Here is a 12,215-nt window from a genome sequence, read left to right on the forward strand (position 1 = left end):
TTTAAACAAATCACAACAAACAAACAAAACTCGTTCAAAATATTAGAGAGAAAAATACAACCAAAGATTAATTTTTTTGGCTACCTACACCAAGTACACCTTGTGATGTATACATATATATAAGGAAATTTTTATTTACCATATATCCAATGTCACAAGGTTACTCTCAGTCAGCAGGTCAGGGTAATACAATTCTTGTTTATTTACTTGAAGATGTTAGTACATGTAATATTTGTTTGTCAGTCAGGGGTACTACTTGTACAAGTAGTTTTTATTTACTTGAAGAAGTAAATATTAATATACTTATATAAGTAAATTTGTAAGATACTTATACAAGTGTATTTTATTTACTTGTATAGGTAAATTATTTTATTGGCATAGTTATGTCCCTTAGACATTCAGATTGTTTTACTTATACAATTAAAAAAGTCGTACTATCTTCTTTTCTTGAATTTCTCAGGACTTCTTTGCTCTAATAAAACTTTTAATTGTCTGTGATTTGCAGATGTCTTTACTAATCATTTAAGTGTTATTTCATGGACAATGAAAATCTCATTTGTCTGTTATCTTCAGAACACTGCTCATTTACAACCCCCCAAGGAGAAATTTTTGAAGGCCTTGCCTAATTAAGATCTTTGTGCAATTAGTTTCTTTGTTGAATTAATGAGATGAAACATTAAACTCTAACGTCTAATAAAAAATTATGAGCTAACCTAGAAAAAATGTTAAAGGCATGTTTTTACATCTCAAAACTTGAGAATTTTAGGGATTGTAAAAAAAAAATTACTTAAACAAGTAAATTTTTGAGAAAATTAAGGGGAGATTATTCAAACATTATAAGAAAAAATGAAAATAACAAAATTTACTTATGTAAGTATATTATTATTTACTTCTCCAGGTAAATAAAGATTACTTGTACAAGTAGTACCCCTGACTGTTTGTAGAAGTACACAAAATTTGTAAGATTTCAATTTTCATTTTCAAGATTTGAATTATCTCCCCTTAATCAGTTTGAGCTCAGACATAAACCAGTCTTTTTTTTGTTTCTGACTTATGGAAGTTAAATCATGTATTTTGATAAAAATGTGTTTAGTATTTTGGACTTGTCTTAGACAGAAAATGACAGACTTGTTTAGGTCAATTTTCTGCTTCATTAACAGGATAAAAACACATTATTTGCCTTGGTGGTCTAAGTACATCACCTATGACAATAATATCTCTTCTGAGAATTTACAAGGACCTGAGCTATAGACCTACAAGTAAGATCTCATTGCACATTTATTGGTAAATTCTAAGTTTTTTCCAGTTTTAGTGGTTATAAATAGTTGTACCAGAAATGGAATGAACATTGTCGCCGTTTTAGCTCGCCTATTAAAGTGAACTTTCTCATCAATTGGGGTCCAGCGTACGGCATCGTGTGTTAACTTTTACAAAAATCTTCTCTGAAACTGCTGAACCAAATTTAACCAACCTTGGCCACAGTCATCATTGGGGTATCTAGTTTAAAAAATGTGTTCGATGACCCCACCTGCAAATCAAGATGGCCAACAATTGCTTAAAATAGATCATAGGGGTAAAATGCAAGTTTCGTCCGTTATAAATAAAGAAAATCTAACAGGGCAAAAATCTTCAGTATGTTGAGCTCTACCAATTGTTCATTGACGTCAAAACTGTCAGACGACTTCCTATAGGAGTTATTGCCCTTAAATGATTTTACAATTTTTTTTCATTTTTGCCTTTTATCTTGAAAACTATAATAGACAAAGAGAAACTAAGTTGCAAAAAATTATCAGCAAGACAAGATCTACGAATAAGTATGCATGGTCGAAATCGTCAGTCGACTCCTAATAAGAGTTAATGCCCTTTGATGACGACTTTTATCATTTTTTTGCCTTATATCTTAAAAATTAAGACAACAAATGGAAGTATTTAACGACCTTGACTGGCTATATACAGCCCTTGCACGGTCGGCAAAAAATTTTTTTTTATAAAAATTAAGTTAGATAGTTATTAAACTTAAATAAGCAAAAATGATCAGCAAGACAAGATCTACATTTAAGACTCCTTATTGGAGTTATTGCCCTTCTAATGACGATTTACCAACTTTTTTTTTTGCGTTTTGCCCTATATGATAAAAATTAAAATAGATAAATAGAAACTTTAAATAACAAAAATGATCAGCAAGGCAAGATCCACAAACAAGTCAAATTTTGCAGATATAGTTAGTATCTTCAGTACTGGACATCACTCTTCATAGGCATTGATAGGAGTGATTGGCTTTAAATGAGGATTTGTTTACCCTCTTTTGTGTTTTGAGCAAAAACTAAAGGAGATAGAGAGAAAAAAAACAGACAAAATGATCAGTAATACAAGATCAACAAAATAGAAATTTTTGTCATGAATCTATTCTTGTCTACAATAATGTTGGAGAGAGTCAATTGTAGATCATGCACATAGACCTAGGTGAGCGACACAGGCTTTTTAGAGCCTCTAGTTTAGAATCAAAATCATATTTTTCTTCAGAAGACGAAGCAATTTTATGTAGATGCTTGGCCTTTTTATATGCCCTTCATATTTGTTACGGGACGTATTATGTTATACAAATGTCCGGCGTCCGTCCGTCTGTCTGTCTGTCTGTCTGTCTGTCTGTCCGGCGTAAACATGTCGCACCGTAACTTGAGAATGACTTATCCAAATTTCATGAAACTTAACATAGTTGTTTCTTATGATGGTCAAACAATCTGTATACTTTTTGGTGAAAATAAGATTAAAACTTTTTGAGTTACGGGACTTAGTAACTAAAACAGGTGTGTGTTTTTTTTCACATGTCGCGCCGTATCTCAAAAACAATTTATGATTATTGCATAAAACTTTACACACTTCTTAGTTATATTAATCTTAAGATCTGTATACTTTTTGGTGATGATTCAAAATTTTATTTTGGAGATATTGAGTATTTTGTTAAAAAAGGGGGAGGGGTTTTTCACATGTCACGCTGTATCTCAAAAACAGTTTATGATTATTGCTTAAAACTTTACACACTTCTTAGTTATATTAACCTTAAGATCTGTATACTTTTTGGTGATGATTCAAAATTTTATTTTTGAGTTATTGAGTATTTTGTAAAAAAAAGGGGGAGGGGTTTTTCACATGTCGCGCTGTATCTCTAAAACGATTTATGATTATTGCTTAAAATTTTACACACTTCTTAGTTATATTAATCTTAAGATCTGTATACTTTTTGGTTTTGATTCAAAATTTTATTTTTGAGATATTGATTTTTTTTTTTTTTAAAGGGGGGTTTTCACATGTCGCGCCGTATCTCAAAAACGATTTATGATTATTGCTTAAAATTTTACACAATTCTTAGTTTATTAATATAAAGATCTGTATACTTTTTGGTTTTGATTCAAAATTTTATTTTAGAGATATTGAGTTTTTTGTAAAAAAAAAAAAGGGGGGTTTTCGCATGTCACACCGTATGTCAGAAACTATTTATGCTTATTGCATAAAAATTCACACACAAGACGACGGGTGTATCATGCGCTCATGGCACAGCTGTTTATCATGTTTGTGCAGCATGGGTCTTGAAGTTTCCCAATGTTGGTATCTTTTTGACTTTATTAAGAGTTCAATAATCTCAACATTTTGATACAAGTCAAAAACAAAATTAGGCTTATTTATCATGTTTATGTCTGAGCTCTGACTGTTAATTATATAATCTTCTATAACATTAAATACAAGTACTTTTTTCACAAGACCTTAATTTCTGACATATTGGTAGGTCAAAACATGCTTAAACAATTTTTTTCTGGTTTGCTAATATTTTTTTAATTAGAGTTCAACCTTTTATCTCGAGAACTAAACAAAGAAATCTACTGGGCACATATCATGCATATATGTTAAGTAACTGTGTGAGGCCTTTAAAAATTGCTCCCTGGAGGCTTGTAAATGAGCAGTGTTTTTGAAGAAAACAGACAAATCAGAGAAACTTTACATTGTTTATGAAATTATACATTTATGAGTAGTAAAGTCAACTTTATAAGTTTTAATGACCGACAATTAAACATTATTAACATGATTAACAGCAATGTAGTCAAAAAGAAATTCAACAAAAAAACAAGAGGAAATTTTGACTTATTTAAGTAAAAAACATTAAAAAAAAACATCTGAATATCTACAGGATACAAATCAACCTCCAAATGACTGGCCTGTACAAGTAGATAAAAACACTTGCATAAATATTACTCCTAACTGACTGTAAATTCCTACTTGTCATGATAATGTGGATGTTTAAACTTTTAAAAAATGTGACAGAATTAGTTTAGCATTTTTATCATCATGATCATGGTATTCTTGGAATTAAAATTATTAGTAATTGATGATTATGGATAACATAATACTGTATAATTATTATTAGTAAGCAGCTTTCCTAAATAGGCCTTAATTACTGGTAACACATATTTTGTGTCCCCTGCGTAACACGATGAGGGGGACATGGAAATACCAGGTATCCATCCGTCCGTCTGTGCGTCCGTCCATCCTGTCTTAATGTTAGCGCTCTCGTGTACAATTCTTGCCAGATTTTCTTAAAACTTATGTCATAGGTTTATATCAGCAATGTCTTGGCTGAGTTTGTAAATCAGTGCTGATAAATTGTTTTTAAAAGCAGGGTTGGTAAAAACCCGGGTTTTATGAGTATTGCCCAGCCCAGTGGGAAAATTTAATATTTAGTATATTTAGTATAAAATGTATATATTTAGCTATCATGCTATTAAACTACAACAAGTCTTTACTATTTTATGTAAAAATAAGCTTGAAAAATCATATTACCCAGTATTGCCCAGTATTACCTGTTTCTAGGAGTATTGCCCAGCCCGGGAAAACCTGGGAAACCTGGTTTTTCCCGCCCGGGTAATACTTTGCAAACCCTTTTTAAGAGTTATGCCCCTTGGACACATTAATTTTATGCAAAATTGCATCTTTAGCGCTCTCATTTGATCAATTCTTGCCAGAATTTTTATGAAACTTATATCATAGGTTTTATATTAGCAATGTCTTGGACTAGTTTGGAAATCAGTGCTGATCAATTATTTTTAAAATAGTTATGCCCCTTGGAAAAATAAATTATATGGAGAATTGCATGGTCAGTCAGGGGACTTACTTAAATTAGTGATTTTCTAAATCACTGATTCAAGTAATTACATTATGTCCCTAAAGGTTGGAAGTAAGAGTTGTCTTTCTTTAATAATCACCTATTTAAGTAGTACAAATTAATCACTAGAATAAGTGATTTAATTGTATTGTAGCTTTAAATATAGAATACGAATGATCCAGGGACTAATTATGTTGCTAAAATTATCAGAACCAACATCTGTGTTGATAGGATGACCGGGTCATGTCAGGTGATGACCTTGTACTAAATCTAGGATAATGACATAAAAATCACTTGTTTTAAGTATCATACCTCAATTTCCTTCCAAAAAATCACTTCTTTAAGTATCATTATTTTAATAACCCCCACTAATTTCAACACCCCGAACAGTGAAATTTTGATCGCGAACAGTAGAATTTTATTACATAATCTGTAAGATGAAACCTTGAATTTTACAGAAAATACTCCCACTGCTGGGAAAAATCTGTTAAGAAAGTATCAGTTCATTATGTAAAGCCATTATTATAGCATTTTTTCAACTAAAATAGAATTTGCAGCTAAATGATTACATCAAAAGCATAAACCTTGCTACTTTAAAGAAGCAAAAAGTTTATTTTTTTCAAAATAATCAATATTTTGAAAAGATATTATCTAAACCTATGTGGTTTAAAATTTTGGTAAAACTACAAAATCACAATTTGTGACAAAACTTCCAATTTGCTACTTAAATAAGTGATTTAAAAATCACTTATTTCAATAAGTCCCCTGACTGATGGTTAGCCCTCTCATATGTACAATTCTTGCCAGAATTTTATGAAACTTAAATCATATAGGTTTATACATGTTATATTAGCAATGTCTTGGACGAATTTAAAAATCAGTGCCGATCAATAATTTTTAAAAGAGTTATGCCCCTTGGAAATATTAATTATATGGAAAATTGCATGGTCAGTCAGGGGACTTACTTAAATTAGTGATTTTCTAAATCACTGATTCAAGTAATTACATTATGTCCCTAAAGGTTGGAAGTAAGAGTTGTCTTTCTTTAATAATCACCTATTTAAGTAGTACAAATTAATCACTAGAATAAGTGATTTAATTGTATTGTAGCTTTAAATATAGAATACGAATGATCCAGGGACTAATTATGTTGCTAAAATTATCAGAACCAACATCTGTGTTGATAGGATGACCGGGTCATGTCAGGTGATGACCTTGTACTAAATCTAGGATAATGACATAAAAATCACTTGTTTTAAGTATCATACCTCAATTTCCTTCCAAAAAATCACTTCTTTAAGTATCATTATTTTAATAACCCCCACTAATTTCAACACCCCGAACAGTGAAATTTTGATCGCGAACAGTAGAATTTTATTACATAATCTGTAAGATGAAACCTTGAATTTTACAGAAAATACTCCCACTGCTGGGAAAAATCTGTTAAGAAAGTATCAGTTCATTATGTAAAGCCATTATTATAGCATTTTTTCAACTAAAATAGAATTTGCAGCTAAATGATTACATCAAAAGCATAAACCTTGCTACTTTAAAGAAGCAAAAAGTTTATTTTTTTCAAAATAATCAATATTTTGAAAAGATATTATCTAAACCTATGTGGTTTAAAATTTTGGTAAAACTACAAAATCACAATTTGTGACAAAACTTCCAATTTGCTACTTAAATAAGTGATTTAAAAATCACTTATTTCAATAAGTCCCCTGACTGATGGTTAGCCCTCTCATATGTACAATTCTTGCCAGAATTTTATGAAACTTAAATCATATAGGTTTATACATGTTATATTAGCAATGTCTTGGACGAATTTAAAAATCAGTGCCGATCAATAATTTTTAAAAGAGTTATGCCCCTTGGAAATATTAATTATATGGAAAATTGCCTTATGAGCGCTCTAATGTGTATAATTCTTGCCAGATTTTTATGAAATTTATATTATAGGTTTATATCATCAATGCACTTGAAGAGTTCAAAAATCAGTGCCGATCATTTTTTTTTAAAAGAGTTACATCCCATGAAAATATTGATTATATGGAAAATTGCAATGTTATCGCTCTCAAGTGTTCAATTCTCGTCAGAATTTTATGAAACTTAAATCATAGGTTTATAACAGCAATGTCTTTGAAACTTTTGAAAATAAGTTCTGATCAAATATTTTTAGCGAGGTATGCCCCTTGGAAATATAAATCATAATTGAAATCACATTGTATTTGCTCTGAAGCCTTCATTTCTCTTAAGATATTTATAAAAAGTTTTAAAAACAAAATGTGCTTTTTTTAGTTATTGCCCTTGTACCTTGGATAGATAAAATATGTGCAACGCGGAGGACATTGCAATTGGAACTCTGTTCTTTTATTAATTTGGCCCTTCCTACTACAATGTACTAGTGGTACCCTATAGTTATGAAAGTAATCACTGTCTGTCTGTTAGCACCTCTATGTATAAAATGTATGATAAGTCAAGATTACCTCATTAGCCAGCTGATTTCAATAATTTGTATGCGCAGTGTTTTAAAACATCAATTAAACAAAAGCATGAAAAGATGCTTTTAATTTTTGTGAAATTTAGACAATTCTTAACCTCCTTATTTCACCTGTACTAGTTCCCCATTCATATATAATCATGATAATATGGCTAGCAACGTTATTATTGGTGACCTTAACATTGTCAATAACACTTCTCTGCGAAATGTGTTATCAAAAGGCCCGAAATATCATGAGCCTAAATCCATCAATTAGAAACACAACTTCAAGATACTGATGGATTCAGTCGAGGATTATGCCAGGAAATGGATTAAACACGAGAAAGAAAATTTAAAACTCTTTAATCATGATTTTTGTCGTGCTAAAAGACGCAGAATGCGAGACATAGGAATTACAATCTGGTGACAATGTACATGATGTAGACATGTAGAAACAGAACACATAAGTGTAAAGCTTTGGGCAAAAAAAAAATGCCAATCAAGACCCTGAGTTATATTAGGTGTTTTGGAAGGCAAGACTACCGGAAGTTATATATATCATGTGTACAATGCACATGTATGTTTGGAAGAAGATTATGCTTCCAGTCATATGACAGTTCAAAAATTTCTAAAAAATTAAAAAATTTACATTGAATTTCATAGGCTTTGGACCTGAAAACCAGTGCTTAAGTTGATAACTGGAGTATAAATGATATCAAATGTTTGCTTTGTTTCAGAAATGCAAGTGGAACTGAGAATGCTAATCAGCTGTTAGAAGATAATTCTGGAAATGATATGGGACTGAAAATCGTAGATGTTGTCAGCTTACAAGGAGGAAGTGACTTCGCTAAAGATGTTTGGGGTGAAACAGCTGAATCAAGTAAACCCTCTCCTATTCCCATTCAAATGCCAGTTAATCGGCCTCCAGTTCTGGTACCCACTAGTAGTTTAAGACATCAGTTACAAGTTAATAACAGGCCGCTTCTTCCCATGCCACAGAGGATGTCTAGCATTATGGATTCTGCTAAATTAAAAGAGACTACGACGACATACAAATGTGAAAAATGTAATGTGCATGCACCTGTGTTGTCTTCAATGGTTGAACATTTACGTACAGGTCATAAAGAGATTCCACGATTATTTTTATGTCCGTTTTGTAGACAGTATGAAGGTGCTACCGAACCTGACATTCATAAACATATTAAGCAGTTTCATCCATCTCCTAACACAAAAAGCCCGCCTGTGGCCTTGTCAAGCGATGCCAAACAACATTTACGAACAATCGAAGTGCCTGTGGGAGACACACAGAAAATTGACGGGAAATATTTAATTGAGAAGGACATTTACAAATGTTTAAAATGCAAGCGCCACATGCCATCTCTAGACTATATTTATGAACATTTGGAAAAAGAACATAATGAAGTATTTGTATATGTTTGTCCAGATTGTAAACGATTTCGTGCTAAAGAAGAGGAGGTTGTATTTAATCATATTAAAACAGTTCACAACAAAAATACAGACGATATAATTCTATCTCTTGCAATCGAAGAGAATCTCTTTACAAGGGTTCAGTGCCTTATAAAAGATAAAACCTCACAAACTAAAAGTGCATCACAAAAACAGATACCACCACCTCTAACCTCACAGAGTAATCAACTAAGACAAGGGCATGATAATATGGCAGTTCCTAGCAGCAGGCAACAATCTATGCCAGTGCCTGGCATCAGACATCAACATATGGCAGTACCTAGCAGCAGGCAACAACCTATGCCAATTCCCAGCAGTAGGCAACAGCCTTTGCCAGTCTATCATCATAGACCCCTTCAACCAGTAAGGCCACCAATGCAACCTGTCTTCCCTGGCATGATACAAAATCAGCCTGTTAGAATGCCAGGTCCGGTTTCTGCTCCTATTCCAGTTCATTCTCAACCTAGCAGTCAGCCAGTAAATCCAAATCCACCCGTAAATAAAGCTGCTATGAGAAAGTCATACCGACCTGTACATATTCCTCAACAGCAAAATACTGAAGCCACTCAGGCTCAAGCTTTGCCATATAGTGATGGAAGGAAGGTAACAAGTCCACCACCCTTAATGAGAGGACCACCACCTCTTATTCGTTTTCAAGGAAATAATTCACAGCCTCAGTCACAAGTAGTGCCATCATCAACTTCTATTAGACATACAAACTTTCCAATGACAGATAGGGTGCAAAGACTTCATCCTCAGTCTCAAGGACAATCAATGTCTAGTAATGTCTCACCGCCACCACAAAGCAGACCAGTACTTAAGGTGCCATCGGTACCCATTCGACGGTCTGTGACGTCTCCAAATCATCAAAGTGATGGGAAAACGTCGGAAGGTGGAGCACCGTTAGACTTGTCTAGGAATTCCACTCCTAACAGTCAACACGACAACTCTGAAGATATGGACGATATGTCGCCTGATGCATTCCAGATATTTAATTTACAACCAGCAAGACAGCCAACACCGAATATTAGGCCAGTGCCATATTCACAAATGCATGGCATGCAGCAACAAAGACCTCAGCAGATAGGACAATACAATCCAGCAGCCTACAATAGACCCGGAATGTATAATCAGATGTACAGGGCTCCTCCTCCGTACCCTCAATCATATCAAAGACTTCATCATCAGAGTCCAAATCAATTGTCTGGTCAAAAGCCAGCACAACCTCTCAAGTGTCCGTATTGTCCAAGTCTAGTGCCATTATCCATGGGAGAAGTTGCTCCTCACATTCAAAAATTCCACCCTGGTCAGAAAATTCAGTATGTGAAAAAGGACTAATATTTTTCTGAACTGTTATATGCAAATTTGTAAAAATAAATAACTTTTTTATGTATGTGCGTGTGGTACAGAATAGTTTTTTTGTGTTTTCTAATCACGTTTGTAATAATGTAATACAGTGTCAGTTAATATGAATCATGTTTTATATGTGAAAACATATGTTGTTTTTCCAATGAAAATGTGTATATATATTTCACATTAGTTTCAGCACTAAACAAATGTATTTATTTACAAACATGACAAAAAATAGCATTTATATACATGTTATATAATGTTTTGATAGGTCATGTAGGTCCTTATTCTAAAATGTTCTAAGCATTGCTATAAATATCATGTTTAAACATAAAATCATGTGGAAGAAAGAAAATTTTGGAAAATGTTCTTGCTCTTAACAATTTATTGTAAAGTTCAATGACTTGTCAATTTTGTTTGTTTTAAGAAGTCAATTTTATTTTTTTGTTTTTTTGTATGAAATACATTCAAGTTCAAAATAATTCAGACACATTCCTAAAGTTAGAAAACTTTCCATAGAATTTTTCAAAGATTTATAAAATGTTATTCCATATAAGCATGCAACACATCCCATGGTAGTCCCTATGCATTACTCCCTTCAAAATTCAGCTTTATATGTGTTAAAATTGAAAATTTACAGATGTGACAGACACAGATGTTGTTCACCTGTAAATCCATTTTCTTTGTCAGAGAAGAATTTTATCATTTTTTTTTACTCCTTTCAGTTATTCCATTTTGAAAACTTTTCCAAAATTGCTAGACTTTGTAAGAGCAGGCAGATAATGACACTTTTGAAAGGGGTGGCAGTGTTTCAGATAAATTCTATGAATTTGAAGAAATAATTTATTTCAAAGAAAAACACCCCTGAAAGTTTGGTAGGAGTTATTAGTTTTGCTTAAATAGAATAGACAGCAGTCAAAATAGACACATAATTTAGCCTTCAGTCTCACTTCATTTTGTTCAAAGTCCATCTTATAGACAACTGAATAAAAACACTTTTATATCTGTTATACAGATATAGTTTTTGATTGGAGATAATTGCCTTACTGCTTCATCTAACAATTTGAAGATACAGGTATGCTCGTAGAAGTTTAAATTTTGAATGAATATAAATATATTCCAATTTTCTTACAATTTTCCAGATATCATATTAATTGTTGTTTGTCAGTGATTTTTTGTAAGATTTCACTTTTATAAGTTGTATTTGAAATTATTAATTTTCGTATGTTTGTGTTATTGATTTTTTTTTAATTGTACTTTTGTTGCATAGAAAAATGGGCATTATTTATTTAAGTTTGCAAACCATACAAGCAGCATATTGCTATAGTCAACACTGTAACTATTTTTATAATTGTTCTTCATTTCACAATTTTTTAATTGGTCCTAAGCAGGGTAGGAAACTCACTGGAAATGTCTACCAGACCACAGGGCTGGCTGCATAAAAAAATTACCTGTCCTGATCAAAATTTACCAGCCCTGAAAATTAATGCAATAAAAATCCAACCCATTTTCCTTCAAGATTCTGAATTATGTTTTTGTGTTTTGAGATGTTTTAATGACTAGAAGTATTATTAGATTAACTTGAGGATTTTTTGTGATGAAAATGACTTATGATTGCTTTTGTAAATACACACTGCAACAAGACTTACAAGTGCACATTTAAGCAGACACTGCTAAGCCTAATGACCAGTTGTTCAGAAGCAAGGTGTGATTTCATTTTTAGAATTTGGGGTGGGCATTGGGGGGTGTTAGTTTGTCTTCAGT

The 12,215-nt window shown here is 32.3% G+C and overlaps 1 protein-coding gene across 2 annotated transcripts in view; it reads left to right on the top strand.

The window, feature by feature from the left end:
• The window catches only part of LOC127712202 (uncharacterized), a 55,932-nt gene extending 45,087 nt beyond the window's left edge, over window positions 1-10,845 (top strand). For both annotated transcript variants that reach the window (XM_052218500.1, XM_052218498.1), the window contains one exon: window positions 8,372-10,845. In XM_052218500.1, the coding sequence (XP_052074460.1) occupies window positions 8,372-10,439 (2,068 nt within the window). In that variant the 3' untranslated portion in view covers window positions 10,440-10,845. The remainder of the gene's footprint in view (window positions 1-8,371) is intronic.
• The last annotated feature ends 1,370 nt before the right edge of the window (window positions 10,846-12,215 follow it).

This window comes from Mytilus californianus, unplaced genomic scaffold (genome assembly GCF_021869535.1).
Source record: "Mytilus californianus isolate M0D057914Y unplaced genomic scaffold, xbMytCali1.0.p SCAF_8, whole genome shotgun sequence".
Classification (NCBI taxonomy): domain Eukaryota; kingdom Metazoa; phylum Mollusca; class Bivalvia; order Mytilida; family Mytilidae; genus Mytilus; species Mytilus californianus.